General features: G+C 42.3%; 1 protein-coding gene across 2 annotated transcripts in view; it reads right to left on the bottom strand.

Annotated features, from left to right (window-relative positions):
- Positions 1-4863: 4863 nt before the first annotated feature.
- The window catches only part of LOC106566205 (dual specificity testis-specific protein kinase 2), a 28974-nt gene continuing 15919 nt past the window's right edge, over positions 4864-17918 (bottom strand). The window contains exons 2-10 of one of the 2 annotated variants that reach the window (XM_014134109.2): positions 14354-14522; positions 13978-14174; positions 12708-12829; positions 12544-12592; positions 12032-12181; positions 8605-8781; positions 8200-8283; positions 7156-7242; positions 4864-6406 (exon numbers count right to left, since the gene is read on the bottom strand). In XM_014134109.2, the coding sequence (XP_013989584.1) occupies positions 6305-6406; positions 7156-7242; positions 8200-8283; positions 8605-8781; positions 12032-12181; positions 12544-12592; positions 12708-12829; positions 13978-14160 (954 nt within the window). In that variant the 5' untranslated portion in view covers positions 14161-14174; positions 14354-14522 and the 3' untranslated portion in view covers positions 4864-6304. The remainder of the gene's footprint in view (positions 6407-7155; positions 7243-8199; positions 8284-8604; positions 8782-12031; positions 12182-12543; positions 12593-12707; positions 12830-13977; positions 14175-14353; positions 14523-17918) is intronic. The other variant, XM_014134079.2, reaches the window with a different exon arrangement.

The raw sequence follows: 17918 nt of genomic DNA, 5'->3' as shown, positions 1-17918 counted from the left end.
TGGCCAATGTTATAACGGCGATTCTGATCCAATCATAAATTTATACATTGTGCATCTGGCCTGAGAGGATGGAAGTTCAATATGTAGCTAGATGTAGTAGGCTAATGCTAACTAGCTAGCTAATCAATGCCCATGAAAGGAAGTCAGGCTAGTGAGCAACCATTTTAGTCTACTTACACACACACACACACACACACAAACAAACAGAGAAATCTAACCATGGACAGCCACATGATATTTAGCTTACATTGACTAGACTAAATTGTTTTGGGAATCTTTTAGTTGTCACTGTATTCGACTAAGGATAGGTGATTTTATGATGTTGAAGTTGAAATGGTGCTGGAATAGTGGAGGCAGCTCCCGTTTTATTTGCGACTTGCGGTAACTATCCAGTGTTCTAAATCCGAAACATTAACTTGATTGTCCATGCTGTAGGTCACGTGACTGTTTATTAGCTGCAATATGCTTTGTGGACTTCACCGGATAAGGTTGCTCTCCGGTTTTGTGATGAAACAAAGGTGTGGTTGAATTTATTCTGCCACTGAGTCTTCTTATTGTCTCGGCCTTTGGCCTATATATCATGGTCGCAAGGCATATGAACTAACAGGTTATAGAGCAATCAACGCAATGATCACAACACACTTTTTTTTTTACTGTCTTGGCTTCCCCAGTGATTTTATCCACACACTGCTACTGGGCATATCAGAGCTGCAATATGTGATGTGCAGGAGGGAGGGGGGAGGGCTAGGTACTGGGATGTCTGGTAGTTAGTGAAAGAACTAGAGCTTGAAGCTTGAGCATGTTGGGCTCATGAGCCAACACGTGAGACGTCTGCTGAGGACAGCAGTTGACAGTACATATCATTTTGAAATCAGAGCAGTGTGAATTTCCATAAAGAGTTTGTTACTTTTCCATCACTGTCAGAACATACGTTTTGAACATTTGTCTGAAGCTGCGAGTTGCAACACGTTATAATTTGACTATTCCGTATAGAGGTTAAAGAGTGTGTGAGTGAGTGCGTGTGCACGTTGGTGTGTGTTTGTTCATGATTGGCACGTTCAAAGACTTAGTAGTTTGTTTAGTTCTTCAACCAAGGCCTAACTGAGTGATTGTTCTCTTCATTGTGGAGCACTTTGGGGGATTGGAATCAATAATGTATGGAATTAGACATTTTCCATTCACAGTAGCATCTCTGATGTCCCTAGCCAAAACATATTCAGGAAATGGATGTCTTTTCATCCGACAGTAATGCTGGAGTACCACTGGAGTTTCTCTTACATTTAAGACCCACTTTAATAATTTATTTACTTTATCTGAATACTTTATACAGACTGCGATTAACCATCTTTCTGCACTAAAACAGGTCCGTCTAATTCAAAAATGATCTCTTTACAGAAGATTTCTTTCCCTCCCCCCCATCAGCTGCTTTGTCAGATCCCTCCTTCTCTTTAGAGGCCAAACCTGCCATTTCTCCAAACGAGGAGACCATGGAAGGCCTGGGAGAAACAAGAGGAGGGGAGGAACCAGAGAGGAACCAGAGGATCCAAAAAAGCAGCACACCTGCAGAAGTGTGCAATTCTAAGACTGCTGACTTAGGACCTCCCCCGTCATGGACTCTAGGGAACAACCACCCCTTGGAGGTCACCCCCCCCAGATAGCATATGAACAGGTCAGGCTGTGACATAAATGTTTACAATTACACAAAATGTGCTTTAAAAATGTTAAATTAGAATAGCATGAGATTACCCATGGCAAAACGTGTAGAATTGTAGGAAGTTGGCCATTTGCTCAGACCTTGCTCGCGAAACTGTGGTACGCCACTGTTCTAATTCCTCCACATCCTTTCCTTACTATTACACACGTTACATGTGATTACCTCTAGTAGTTTATCACCTTTCCTCCCTCTGCGCTCCTCGGCGCCAAATAGATTTTTGATCGTGTTCATCAATTAATGGATGAATGGCCCATCCGTGGTGTCAGAGCTGTAAATGCAGGTCCTCGGAGCTCCTTCAATTACAGATAAAAGAGCGGCGAGGCTGCAGTGTAGTAAGCGAGGCTTTTGCGAATGCTAATGTTCATGTCAGACGTGTGGAGAGAGACACAGGAAGGCCTCACAGGAATACTAAACAGGGATAACCCTAGCATGTGCCTCGCCTACCAAACCTACTACAGCCTACCCATGGTTTGCCTCCCCTCAATGTGTCATTATCACATCAGAAATCTCTCGCAAATCGCAAGCCATTGAATTCTGATAAACTACGATACTTACACCCTCCTTAATAACAGCATGTAATCTCCAGATCAGGAGCCATTGAATTCTAATATAGTGTATATCGCTCTCTCAGAGCAGGATAGCTGCAGAGTGCTGGCAAATTCACATAGAGGTTTAGTGGTGTAGAAAATTGTTCTTTCCAATGCAAGGGATTTTCTTGACTTTGACAATGTCCTATTGATTGGTACAAATGATGGTCAAAAAGCAAACCTTTTTAAACCATTACATACCGTTCACCCTCAGGAAACAACCGTTGAGATCTTTTTCCATTTGTTTTGGTTCCACAGCGACAAGGGGAATCATGGCATGTCATACCAATAGGCTGGAGGAAGCAACATGGGAGTTACTACACGACTCCCCTGCTGCAGTAAATTAGGAGAACTGCAGATTTAAGAAAGAGCTCCAAGTCCATTTTCTGAGCATGAACCACCACAATGGCTGCGTTTAGACGGGCAGCCCAATTCTGATATTTTTTCCACTAATTGGTCTTTTGACCAATCCCATCAGATATTTTCACATCAGATCTTTTTCAGAGCTAATCTGATTGGTCAAAACACCAATTAGTGAAAAAAAGATCAGAATTCGGCTACCTATGTGAACGCAGCAATATTGGTTTTAAATTATTCAACATCTTCATGTCTTCAGCTAATGAGGCTAATGTAATGAGCACAATAGTGTTAATCTTTTTTTATCCCATTAAAAGTCCAGTTTAAGTACATACACACACATCAATGCTCCATGCCTTTTATTAAACATTGCTTTAAATCTTCCATATAAATCTAAAGATCTGTAAAGTAAGCAAAATTCTACCCAACCAACAGATTCACAAAATAAACATAAAGTACTGTATGAATCTGATATGGTAAACAAAATGTATCCCCACAAAAGGGTGAGGCAAAAAACGTACAGTACAAGCATTACAAGAAACAAAGGCATTTAGTATAAAACGATACACAACAGTTAAGTTCTTCCTAAGGTTAGTGTTTAATTGAGTTTAGTATTATTTTATTCACATCCTGAGAGGGAGGGATAGCGCTCCTTCCTCTGTCTACTTGGCCCTAGTACTGAACCACACTGAACACCAACCCTTACAGTGGGGGAAAAAAGTATTTGATCCCCTGCTGATTTTGTATGTTTGCCCACTGATAAAGAAAGGATCAGTCTATAATTTTAATGGTAGGTTTATTTGAACAGTGAGAGACAGAATAACAACAAAAATATCCAGAAAAACGCATGTCAAAAATGTTATAAATTGATTTGCATTTTAATGAGGGAAATAAGTATTTGACCCCCTCTCAATCAGAAAGATTTCTGGCTCCCAGGTGTCTTTTATACAGGTAACGAGCTGAGATTAGGAGCACACTCTTAAAGGGAGTGCTCCTAACCGCAGCTTGTTACCTGTAAAAAAGACACCTGTCCACAGAAGCAATCAATCAATCAGATTCCAAACTCTCCACCATGGCCAAGACCAAAGAGCTCTCCAAGGATGTCAGGGACAAGATTGTAGACCTACACAAGGCTGGAATGGGCTACAAGACCATCGCCAAGCAGCTTGGTGAGAAGGTGACAACATTTGGTGCGATTATTCGCAAATGGAAGAAACACAAAAGAACTGTCAATATCCCTTGGCCTGGGGCTCCATGCAAGATCTCACCTCGTGGAGTTGCAATGATCATGAGAACAGTGAGGAATCAGCCCAGAACTACAAGGGAGGATCTTGTCAATGATCTCAAGGCAGCTGGGACCATAGTCACCAAGAAAACAATTGGTAACACACTACACCGTGAAGGACTGAAATCCTGCAGTGCCCGCAAGGTCCCCCTGCTCAAGAATACATATACATGCCCGTCTGAAGTTTGCCAATGAACATCTGAATGATTCAGAGGACAACTGGTGAAAGTGTTGTGGTCAGATGAGACCAAAATGGAGCTCTTTGGCATCAACTCAACTCGCCGTGTTTGGAGGAGGAATGCTGCCTATGACCCCAAGAATACCATCTCCACCGTCAAACATGGAGGTGGGAACATTATGCTTTGGGGGTGTTTTTCTGCTAAGGGGACAGGACAACTTCACCGCATCATTTGACGGGGCCATGTACTGTCAAATCTTGGGTGAGAACCTCCTTCCCTCAGCCAGGGCATTGAAAATGGGTCGTGGATGGGTATTCCAGCATGACAATGACCCAAAACACACGGCCAAGGCAACAAAGGAGTAGCTCAAGAAGAAGCACATTAAGGTCCTGGAGTGGCCTAGCCAGTCTCCAGACCTTAATCCCATAGAAAATCTGTGGAGGGAGCAGAAGGTTCAAGTTGCCAAACGTCAGCCTCGAAACCTTAATGACTTGGAGAAGATCTGCAAAGAGGAGTGGGACAAAATCCCTCCTGAGATGTGTGCAAACCTGGTGGCCAACTACAAGAAACATCTGACCTCTGTGATTGCCAACAAGGGTTTTGCCACCAAGTACTAAGTCATGTTTTGCAGAGGGGTCAAATACTTATTTCCCTCATTAAAATGGAAATAATTTTATAACATTTTTGACATGTTTTTTCAGGATTTTTTTGTTGTTATTCTGTCTCTCACTGTTCATATAAACTACCATTAAAATTATAGACTGATCATTTCTTTGTAAGTGGGCAAACGTACAAAATCAGCAGGGGATGAAATACTTTTTTCCCCCACTGTACCTAACACTGGCCACCTCTGTTAATCTCCAACAGAACAGTGTTGACGTTAGAAACCAGAAAGAGAGTGTTGTTTGGTCCTTACCCACACAGTAGCACAATTCCTTCATCCTATAGATTTCAGCCATGTACTGTAACAGTCACTTCTAGTGCAATGTAATCCTGACTCCTGTAATCCTGCTGCAGTCCACCATTACCTCACTGTTAAATGACATCATTCAGATGACTACTTTAACAGAGGGAGGGATTTATTTTTGATTGTGTCACCACTTGGACTGGCTGATGAAAGAAAGGGGGAGAAGTCCTACATAAATGTTATTTTAAAATCAGGGGTTTCCAACTTTTTACCCCCAGGACCGCCTTTTTCACATTTGAAAAATGTCACACCCCTTTCCCCGTTTTTTATTTATTATTGTTTATTGAGATGGTGTATTTAATATAGACTACCAGCTTGATTTTGTTTCATTTGAGGGACCAAGGAAAATTTAGCTGTTTTTAAGCTAATTTCCTGCAATTCTACGTAGTTTAAGAAGACTCGTGACATCTTTTAGATGGGCTATTTAATAATAATGGATAAGGAAAATAAAGTCTAGACCCGATTTCCTCAAATGTTATTCCGCTACCAAATATGTTTTATTATGATCATTTTATTATAGATACTCTTTTACAGAAAGTGAATAGATCAATTGATAGCGACAGAGCCACACATTGTATAAGATTACTTCCCAAGCAGTCCAATTTCCTCGACTTTAGAAGGTCGTAGCTAAGCTTCTGAATGTCAGAGACAAACGAAAGATATTCCCATGTGCATCAGAGTTGCGTCTTTCTCAGACAATTAACTGCATGTTTCTAGCCTAAAGCATTGCAGATCTAGGTTGGGAACCCCTGTTTTAAATGATGATATTATGATAGAAGAGAATAGACGGATCAGGACTACTTGGACAGTCCTCCTTATGCACTATTTACAAATAAGGATTTCTACATCCTTAACTTAAAGTGGAATAATAACATCATATAATACAACTTAAGAGCCAGGAGGAAATGCTCCTTAGGGAATTATTTGTTTCGACCCCCACCCCTTTCAAATGGACCCACACTAGCTGAGCTACTGTAGAAAGACAGTGGGGGGTGATGAGTGTTGAACTTCCAGTGATCCGGTTCTGTTTCAGAGAAACACACAGAGTCAACAGGAGGAGCTGCATTATGAGCCCTACACCTGGTTCCTGTAGAGCGGACCTGAACTATAAAGTGCCTCTGCTGTATAAGACTGGGGTGGCTGCCTGCTGCCGTCCACATTGTCCTCCGTTCAGGGGGAGGAGGGCTGAGGGGGGTACATGGTGACCCCACCCCCTCACCCAGTGGTCAGGTTTGAGTCAGGGGGTTCCAGGCTCTCAGCGATGTCCTCCAACTCATCCAGCAGCTCTGAGAAGGAGGGTCTCCGAAACGCATCCATCTGAACCACAGAACAAGAGGACAACATGAGTCCATCTCAACCACAGGACAAGAGGACAACATGAGTCCATCTGAACCATAGGACAAGAGGACAACATGAGTCCATCTCAACCACAGAACAACATGAGTCCATCTCAACCACAGGACAAGAGGACAACATGAGTCCATCTCAACCACAGGACAAGAGGACAACATGAGTCCATCTCAACCACAGGACAAGAGGACAACATGAGTCCATCTCAACCACAGGACAAGAGGACAACATGAGTCCATCTCAACCTCAGGACAAGAGGACAACATGAGTCCATCTCAACCTCAGGACAAGAGGACAACATGAGTCCATCTCAACCTCAGGACAAGAGGACAACATGAGTCCATCTGAACAACATGAGTGATATTCTACAGTAGATGGCAAATGCATATCTTTCTTACACTCTCGTAGTTGAGGCAAACTCTATGACCGGGATATATACGAAGCATGTTATAGTGCTGTTAAAGCACTACGCACTGAAATACAGACAATGAGAGATCGCATTCATGATAAACGCTGCAGATGTTGCCTCAAACCTAAATTCCCTTTAAAAAGCACACCTAAAAAAAGAGCTGTGTTTGTCGGTCAATGTCCCTCCTAATGAATCCCGGCTTAAGTCTCCTTTTCTGAGACATGCTCTCACATTCACTCTCTAACATTGTCTCTCAGCATCTCTCTCCGTTTCTCCCTCACACTCCCTCCCTCCAGTCCACACTCACCAGACAGCAGTTGGCTGACAGCTCCAGGATGCGTCGTGGACAACCCTGGACCATCTCACTGAAGGCCTCAACGTCTAGACCATAGTCCTGCAGAGAGAACAAACACTGTGTCAACTGCTATGCCCACCATGTACGGGCCCATAGAGCATCACTAAGTAGTTACAGGTTAGAGAGCCTGATCAGATAACCAATGTACGTCATGGCAAACAAGGAAAGTCTTGAGATCCACACTATTGTATACAGGCTACTGTATACCTCAGTTTTGATCATCAGGGACTACTGATGGATTCGCAGAACACATACTGTATAGATAGGATAGCAGTGTGACTAACTGACCCTGCGGTCCTCCCAGTTCTAATGACAAATGTCACAAATAAATCAAATTTATGTGAAACCTCAACGAGCACATTAAAGTCTCTCTCTGCTGCCTGTCTCTGACCTTGTCTTGATCACCCCAGGGATGACAGACAGGGACATTAGATGACTCATTTCACCATCATCTACATGCAAATGGCACTGTCACTAATAGCCTAATAACTAAGAGTATTATCAAGTAACAAGACTGCTAATTGCCAAATTATGTTGCAGGATTCAATATAATGTCTGAGTTGTGAGGAAATACATTTAATTAACTCATAGCTCAGTTGTTGTATAATTTCCACGTGTGTAGTGCCAGTCTAAATCTAGTAGTCTATGGTTCTTTGGTTTTGATAAGTGTGTGTGCGTTATTTGTTTAACTATCCTTGTGGGTACCAGAAGTCCTTATAGGGATAGTAAAACAAGGAACAATTGGACAAGTTGGGACATTTTTCCAGTCCCGACAAGGAAAAATGCTATTTTAGGCTTAGGTGTTAGGGTTACAATTGGGGTCAGGGTTAAAATTAAGGTTAGGGGTTACGGTTAGGTATAGTTTTGGGGTTAAGGTTAGACTTAGGGTTATGGGTTAGGTTAGATTTAGGGAAAATAGGATTTTGGATAGGAATCAATTATTTGGTCCCCACAAGGATAGCAATACAAAACTGTGTGTGTATGTTTTTAATTTACCCGTGTTCTGGGAAGGATCTCGGGATCTGCTGAGATCCGGCCCAAAATCTCACACAGCATGATGCCAAAAGAGAAGACATCCACCTGGAGGAAGAAGTTATGTTATTGACTTTATCGTCCTAATTCCATTAATGAATTAAATCAATGAAATGAATGTTATGAATAGATTATAATAATAGGAAGGATCAGAAGTAAGTATTTTCTATAATTTAGTGGAAACCATTAAATTAAATTCTGGTTATTTCTATATCAGGGTGTAAGACTGTCAGCGTCCCAAATGGCATCCTCTTCCCTTTTTAGTGCACTGCTTTCAACCAGGGCCCATAGACTTCTGGTCAAAAGCAGTGCACTCAATAGGGAATAGGGTGCCATTTGGGATGCAGAGAGTGTGTGTAGGCTACCTACCTTGCGGTCGTAGGGTTCCCCTCGGAGCATCTCGGGGGCCATCCAGAAGGCAGAACCCACCAGAGACATCTTCCTCTCTGGGTCGTTAGCTGGCAGCTCCACCATTACCTCCCTGGCCAGGCCAAAATCTGTAACCACCGCCTCCCTGCCCCGAGACGTCTCCCGTATCAGACAGTTCTGCACACACACACACAATGTTCAGACAACTGTTCTGCACACACACAATGTTCAGACAATGTTAGACCACTGTTCTGCACACACACAATGTTCAGACAACGTTAGACCACTGTTCTGCACACACACAATGTTCAGACAACGTTAGACAACTGTTCTGCACACACACAATGTTCAGACAATGTTAGACCACTGTTCTGCACACACACACACAACATTCAGGCAATGTTAGACCACTGTTCTGCACACACACACACAACATTCAGGCAATGTTAGACAACTCTGCACACAGCCAACGGTTCTGCACACTGGTCACTGCTATCAAATCTATTCAAAATGTACGATACAGTAGACATAAAAATGTATTCATAAATGTACAGTAGATATTCATAGAGCTGGGACTCACAAGAAAGGCAATAACTGAAGTCATTACTGTCACACTGCAGTGCAACATGTTGACCACAAGAGGCCAGTGTGACACTTCTACATCCACACAACAGTCATTTTAACCTCCTCCATTCTATCTACGTTTGAGCCTGAGGTAGTAACCTAATTCCATAGACCATATATTCATATGTTTCTACATGATATGAAACACCTCTTTAGTCACTGTTTGAATACTGACAGTTATGAATTATCACTGTGCTGGAGGTCAAACGCAGTGGGGTAAAGTACTTAAGTAAAAAATACTTCAATCGTTTTTGGGGGTATCTGTTCTTTACTTGATTATTTCTATTTTTTGACAACTTTTACTTCACTACATTCCTAAAGGAAATATTTTACTTTTTACTCCCTGACACCCAAAAGTACTCATTACATTTTGAATGCTTAGCAGGACAGGAAAATGGTCCAATTCACACACTTATCAAAAGAACATCCCTGGTCATCCCTACTGCCTCTGATCTGGAGGACTCACTAAACACAAATGCTTCATTTGTAAATGATGTCTGAGTGTTGGAGATGGCCCCTGGCTATATGTAAATTTAAAAAACAAGAAAATGGGGCCGTCTGGCGTGCTTAATAAAAGGAATTGTAAATGATTTATACTTTTACTTTTGACATTTAAGTATATTTAAAACCAAATACTTTTACTCAAGTAATATTTTGGTGGGTGAATTACTGGAGTCATTTTCTATTTAGGTATCTTTACTCTTACTCAAGTATGACAATTTGGAGTACTTTTCCCACCACTGGTCAAACCACACAATTCTCACATGGACAAAGAGGCACAGCGACAGCGAAAAATGTAAAACAATCATAACATTGGATGTGACTGTGAAAAGACACTTCAGATTCGTTCCTCTGTCATTTTCTGAGCTGACTATTGCTCCTGCATTAGGACAAACAGTACCCATCTGAAACCAGCTGGTTCAGCAGGCTGCCTCATAATCTAGTCTGAAACGTCCCTTCACCAACCATCCTCTCTGAACAGTGAATTATTGGGATGTAACCTGTGGCCATTTTGTTGGCCCAATACTATTGCTGGCAGAGTAGTCTCTCTAGACAGATGGGTTGCCTCCCACAATGTACCAATGCTCCAGCTTACACGTCTATAGAAGTTCCGGCGTTAGTTGGGACAGAAAGGACAAGTTGGAAATGGGACGTGAGTCACCGATGACGTCACTACTGTATCCACTTGTTACCCTAGCTAAATAGGAGTACAATTCCCACCCCCATTTTAAGCCTCACCTACCCATACTTTGGATTTGTTGGGAGAGTTGTCTGTCTGAAGAGTACCCTTCTCAGAACAACTGTTTTTTCCCCTTTCAAAATGTCCAAGAGAATCCGACATCCTAGGTCTGGGTTTCCGAGACTAATGACAGATCGGAACAGTAAGGTTCGACCAATAGGTCAGTAACAGTGATTTAGACAGTATGGGTATCTCGACCTATGGGCCAGCGGTTAGACAGAGTATCTGTGTTATTTAAAACAGAATTCAGCCTATATCTCTATAACTCTCTATCCCTGGTGCTGCTGGGGAGACATGACTGGTTCTAGTAAGAGCATGCAGGGCGTTTCCTGCCACACCATGGGCCTGTAATGACAGAGCAATGGGAGAATCACACCCACCACAACCCATAATCTCATGACTGATGTGGTTTACTACCAAAGAGAGGAGTTTGGAATGGGATGGATAGATCATGAGAAAGGGAGATGTGAGTGTGTGCATGCTTGTATATAAACAAACCCTTGCATAATGTTCACAGAGAATTATCCAGGAGGTGGAAACGCCCAACCTCAGCCCCCTCTTACTTGTTTTCTAAACTAGGGTCCTGTCCAGGGGGTGTACTTGTACATTATACTGCCTCACACTATAGAAACATGAGATAGGCTTCTGTCCTATGGGCTGTTCTGGTTTGGACAAGGCTTATTTACTGTACATTGACATTCCTGTCAATGTGGGGTTTTGTTTCCGTTATGGGCCTTCCCAGAATCTGGCCCTGCTATTAAGACCTTCTCAAAGGCTGCATCCCAAATGGCACTCTATTACCTAAACAATTCACTACTTTTTAGGGAATAGGTGCTATTTGGGATGCAACCTTTGAGAAGGTCTAAAATAGCAGGGCCAGATTCTGGGAAGGCCCATAACTGAAACAAAAGCCCACATTGACAGGAATGCCTCCCCTACAGTGAAATTCAGTCAGTAGTTAGTGATATCTGAGGCAGAATCCCTGTAATCTGCCTATGCTGGAAAAAACAAGCTTTGGCATAACTAAACCGGCATGAATAAGAGGAAACACTGTTTCAAAGAGGACTTAAAGTTGTCCAGTGGGACTAATACAGGCTATGAAGAATGCCAACGCTGCAGCTTAGCATTTGTGTTGTATACAGTGACAGGTTCAGTTTGGCTAAAGCTAGTACAGGTACAGTAGGCACTAGGTTAGGTCCTTATTATGTGTGTTAGTGTATAGTGCAGGTAGAGTGGATATCTATCTATGTCTTGCTGAATCAAGTTGACGACCTCTGATCTACGTGCTGGAGAAAATAGTCGGATGACCCTTGTTATCGGATTTACAGATCAAGAAATAACCAGAAACATATACTGTACTTGTCCTTGATACCTTCAATCAACATGGAAAAAGATTATGTCAAATGAAAGTCATGTGCGTTTTTTAAATTAAAAGCCCAGATTGCATTAGAAGTGTACTTTGCTCTGGCACCACTGTAGTCCTCTGTCCAGACGAAACCCTGGCCTGGCAGTGGTGTGTGTGTGTGTGTGTGTGTGTGTGTGTGTGTGTGTGTGTGTGTAAACCTTGGAGTTGAGGTCTCTGTGGTAGATGTTCTTGTAGTGCAGGTAGGTCATGCCCCTGCTGATGTCACAGGCCAGGTCCACCTTCTCCCTCCAACACAGAGACACGTCCTCCTGGGCCAGGAGGTCCTCCAGACAGCCCCCACTCACATACTGACACAACACAGAGAGGGGGTGCATTAGTACCATAGAGATCCTATATTTATGTCTATGGAGATGGATCCTTTATTCAGTACCATATAAAGTACATAGATATCCTATTTCCATGGTTAAACACATACTTAGCAATCTATTCCCGTCAACAACCGTGACTACTGCCAGATGCACAGCCAGATGCACAAATACAGAGGGAAAGTACCATAAAGAATCTACATGTGTCTATGGAGATGGGTTATACCATAGAGATAATCATTTCTGTGGGTTTTACACAAGGATACCAATCTGTGGATTCTACGGTGAGATGCACAGATACTGAGAGGAAAATGTTGGTGTCCTAAGTGATTAAGGACACTTACCTCCAGTATTGGGTACAGCTTTTCTTCTCGCACACAGATTCCAAGATACCTGTGAGGATAATAATAGTTTGCATTACTATCACAGTTTTACTTTTTTTTTTGCAACTCCTACACATCTTCCTCTAATAACAAGCATTTGTCATATATGTTGGAAAGGGACTGACCTGACAATGTTAGGGTGTGAGAGCTTCTGCAGTAGACTGATCTCTCGTACGATGCTGTCCTGGTCCACGTCGTTCTTATAGATCTTGACCACCATCACTTTCCTCGTTGTGCTGTGAGACACCTAGACAACAAAGGGTGTTATACATTTACAGAGCGGATGTTGCTCAGCTGTGATTGACAACAGTTGGACCATCTCACTATTGTGTATTTGTTGTAAACAAGGCTGGATCTCTATGAACTAGAGCCAGGGTAACAAAACAAACAATGCAGTTTCTTGCATACCAACACAAGATGAAAATGTGCTGAGACTAGAGCAACAGAATCTTAGCAGTCTTGATCTCTTCTTGAGGTGAGTTAACTACATCCTATTGTCTCTGTGAGGCCAGACTGGTTCCTTGGTACGCTACGTTCCCTCCACAGTAGCATTCTCTGGTTCTGTCCCAAATAGCAACCTATTCCCTATGTAGTACACTACCTTTGACCAGGGCCCATATGTCAAAAGAAGTGCCCTACATAGGGAGCCATTTGGGAGACAGCCTGGCACAGGTTCCTGAACCATCACACTGGCTGACTGACTGCGCACGTGTAATCACCCTCCTTTCAGGACTTTATATCGCCATCTCTGATCCGTATCTGAGCGTCTGGGAGTTCCATCTCAACACAAACACGCACGGTGGCCCTGCATGATGGCCCTGCTACAGAGCCATTGTGACCTGACATTACCTCCAAGAACTACTAGGACTGTTGAAGATGATGCCAGTGTTCAGTCATTAGCATTTCAATGTTGTTCATTTGACTCAACAGACAGTACCTCACATCTAGACAGTATTAAGAGAACTTAAGCTGTGTTCCTATGTCTCGTGGGCATGTGAATGCAGAGAAGGACATGTCTGCAGTGTAATTACTTGGGCATGTTGTGGCTGCTGCTCTGAGGAGTGCTTCAGGGATCAGCCAAGGCATCATGTTTTCAGTTAACACCCGAGTTGGTAGTACACAAAATGTAGGTTGCTCTTTGGTTGGGACTATAATTTATGTATTGGCTTCTGTGAAATATGTCATAATACACTTATCAGGATGTATGCCATATACAGCATGATGGCATTTTTGAACACTTTTGTAACTGAAACAAACATGAAATATGGAAAGTAAATCATAGGCAAGGGGTGTAGAAAGTCAGTTATTTTTTGTTCTCGCTTTCACACACGTTGATGTATTCACAAGCACACACAAATTTATTTTTTAGCCATGTACAAATTGGACCGTTCATACCTTGTACACCTTGGAGAAGAAGCCACTCCCAATCAGCTCGGCACTGAAGTCTTCCCAGAATTCCAGTTTGCGGACAGCGGTGCGAAGCTTCTGCCAGCGGTCCACCTGGCAGTAGGTGTCTGCTACCTCTCCGAGCAGCGTGGGGCTGCTGGGTTCAGGGGTCACCTCTAATTCACACCTCATCCTGGACAGCTCGTCTAGAGAAGCACAGGGTCAGACACTCAGTCTCACTCACTATCCCTATCCCAGTGTTAAAGCCATCAGAGGAACTAGAATTATCACAATGCTCTGCTTCAATCCAAAAATATTGGCGGCAAACACTCAAAACTATACTGTGCAGCCATGATTGGGTCTTGGAGAGAATAGGCACACCCACCTGGCAGCCAGGCCCACCCACTGGGGAGCTAGGCCCAGCCAATCAGAATGAGTTTCTCCACAAAAGGACTTTAGATGATCAGATGTTCTTGCAGGTGAAGAAGCCAGATGTGGAGGTGTGGTTGGTTGTGAGGCCGGTTGAACCTACTGCCATATTCTCTAAAACAATGCTGTAGGCAGTTTATGGTAGAGAAATTAACATTAAATTATCTGGAAACAGCTCTGGTCTACATTTTATTTAACTAGGCAAGTCAGTTAAGAACAAATTATTATTTTACAATGACAGTCTACCCCGGCCAAACTCTCCCCTAATCCGGACGACGCTGGGTCAATTGTGCTCCGCCCTATGGGAATTCCTGCAGTCAGCACGCCAATTGCACACTCCCTCAAAACTTGAGATATATGTGGCATTGTGTTGTGTGACAAAACTGCACATTTGAAAGTGGCCATTTATTTTCCCCTGAACAAGGTGCACCTGTGTAATGATCATGCTGTTTAACCAGCTTCTTGATATGCCACACCTGACAGGTGGATTGATTATCCTGGGCAAGGAGAAATGCTCATCAACATGGATGTAAACAAATCTGTGCATTTTCTTTTTGAGAAATAAGATTTGTGCGCGTATGGAACATTTCTGGGATCTTTTATTTCAGCTCATGAAACATGAGACCAACACTTTACATGTTGTGTTTATATTTTTGCTCAGTGTAGTAAAAATGAGAAAAAATGTTTCTGAAAAAGGAAATGTTTTTGATCTTGAAATAAAATGGGGGCGATTTGAAAGGGAAATATACTCATTTAAAATGCAAATGAAACAGATTCTGAGGAAAGGGAAAACATTTTGATGAGATGAAAGACATTGTGAGATGAAACCATAATTTGCACTCAAAGATCTTAATGCATACAATTAATTGCAAATAACTTAGCAATTTCCTTCTAATTATTTAATGGGAATTATTTTATAAATTCCTCAGCTGTATTTTATTTACTGTAACTAAGTACTGATGTTCGTACCTTTGACCTGTTTAACTGCCAGTATCAAATGTCTACCAGTGTTGAATGTGATGGTTAAAGTTTGACGCCACACTGAGCCGAGGGAATACTGATAATGTATCTATGACACTGTGATTCTGTAGCCGCTGATGTTGTGTCTGCCTCCCAGCATCTCTGCCTGGTGTTTACAGTACATTTGGTAAAGTCAGATTAGAATATAAAGGGGCCTGTCTTTGCTAGACATTTTTTCTGCTTCTGTGCGGGAGGTATATCGCTGTTGCAACTTGTATTAAACTGAAACATTATGATTGACTATATCCATGACTGCTCTTCTCTTTTGTTCACCTGAAAATCCCCTTTACAAAGTGGTTTTTTACATGCCCAGCATAACTATGACAGGTTTAAAACCCATCTGGAGATGCACAATCACGGTTTAGATTCATTATTCTTTGCTTATGCGGTGTGTAGCCTAAAACTACAAATACATACTGTACATAGGCAGAGGTCTATGACACCATCACAACAGCATATGTCATTGTTCCTTTCAGCTCCAAGGCAGAAAACAATTATACCAGGCTGAGGCCTTGGCTACTGTATCTACATTTACATTCCATCCTCTTTACATTTACATTTACATTTACATCATTTAGCAGACGCTCTTATCCAGAGCGACTTACAGTAGTGAATGCATACATTTCATCCATTTTTTTTTTTTCTGTGCTGGCCCCCCGTGGGAATCGAACCCACAACCCTGGTGTTGCAAACACCATGCTCTACCAACTGAGCTACAGAGAAGGCTAACACCTGCTCAAGGCCAAACAACCTCCTGTTTGTTGTCTGTTCACACAGATTCCGTCAGACAAGCTTCTCATAGCTTCTGCAAATGGTGCGTGGTTGAAAAGAGTTCTGCTAAATATTTTCATCATGATGATCAGATAAGGTATCCATGAGAATACATTTAGTGGGAGAGCATACATGGTGACAGAGATAGAATCAAGTCAGTTTTATGTGTAGAACATTGCCAAAATAAATAATGTTACTATCTAGTGCAACAGAAGCATGAAAAGTCCATTAACTAGGAAGAAGCCACGAGAAACTAGATTCTTCAGTGTTCACAAATCCACTAAGGTCAGTTTAGATCCACTAAGGTCAGGAGGTAGATGGATTGGGGGGCAGGATGGCGTGGGGGGGGGGTGGGGGGGGGATAACATGCTGACTACACCGGCCACGCGCATGCGTCCACGTGCGCCATCGCCCGCCCGCATGTCAATTTCATCCATACACACCAGACGCGATGATAACATGCAGGTTAAAATACCAAAATCAACAGTGAACCAACTATATTAATTTGGGGGCATGTCGAAACATACATGAAACATTCATGGATATTTAGCTATCTAGCTGTTGCTAGCTAGGTTGCCCTGGGAGATAAACATTGGGTTGTTATTTTACCGGAAATGCATATGTCCTCTTTTTAGCTTTATCTTTGTAGAATTTTGACCTGAAATCATACAAAATCTTTAATTAATCTCACCTGGTTTGTCTTTCAGTCATCCATGTGGGTTTGTATCTTCCTGATATCCAATAAGGAGGTGACTTACAGCACGTGGAGAACCCAGTTCTATTTTAGAGCTTGGCTACGCAGATCCGCGTTCACACGAGCTGTGTTGGTGAAATGACTGAATAACGTGTGTGTAAATACATTTTGCAACATGCACTAAACGTGGTCGGTGGAGTTCACATGTTAGAGTGGAGATTAGACAGAGACAGCGAACCCAGGGGACCTCTGACCAGGCGCCAGGCCAAACACAGGTCATATAAAAGTCATACGTATACATGCCCCTGTATCACACCTCCCTGCCATGTACACACACAGGCCACTGGCTCCAGGACAAGGCTTCTAAGACAGGGGCTTCCTCAGTCTTTCGAGCACAGTAAGGTCATAAACAATGGAATACTCCAAGGAATGTCATAAATCCACAAAAATACAGTGAGTCATGGTAATGTTATGACTTTGCCAAGAGGACTGTTTTATCTGAAACACACTGCCATACAGTATATCTGGGCAGACAAGCCAATGTTGATTAGCTGTAAACTCAACTGTGTCTTTGTTTTCAAAGTACAGTTGTTTTCTCTCTCTCTCGACAAAGAGCAAAAGTCAGTTTTAACACGAGTGATCTATTATTTGGGTGGTCGATTGGGTTACACTCACATGCAAACATACAGCCTTTACCCTGGAGTGTGTAACGTAGAGTGGTGAGATCATGAGGGCCACATGAGCTCACCGTCCAGCCCTGGGCCAATGTGAAGTTGTAAGTGTGTTGGTGTGGGGATAGATTTGGTTTACTAGTGGCTCCTAGTAAACCATAAATTACTTGTTGACTGTCCTATAGGTTATAATTATATTTAAATTGTCAATATTTGTGTACTTCTCTTATGACTTTAAAAATGTACAGTACCAGTCAATTTTGTACACACCTACTCATTCAAGGGTTTTTCTTCATTTTTACTGTTTTCTACATTGTAGAATAATAGCGAAGACATCAAAACATATGGAATCATATAGTAACAAA

Source organism: Salmo salar, chromosome ssa09 (assembly GCF_905237065.1).
Source record: "Salmo salar chromosome ssa09, Ssal_v3.1, whole genome shotgun sequence".
Taxonomy (NCBI): Eukaryota; Metazoa; Chordata; class Actinopteri; order Salmoniformes; family Salmonidae; genus Salmo; species Salmo salar.
This window is presented reverse-complemented; position numbering and strand designations above follow the sequence as displayed.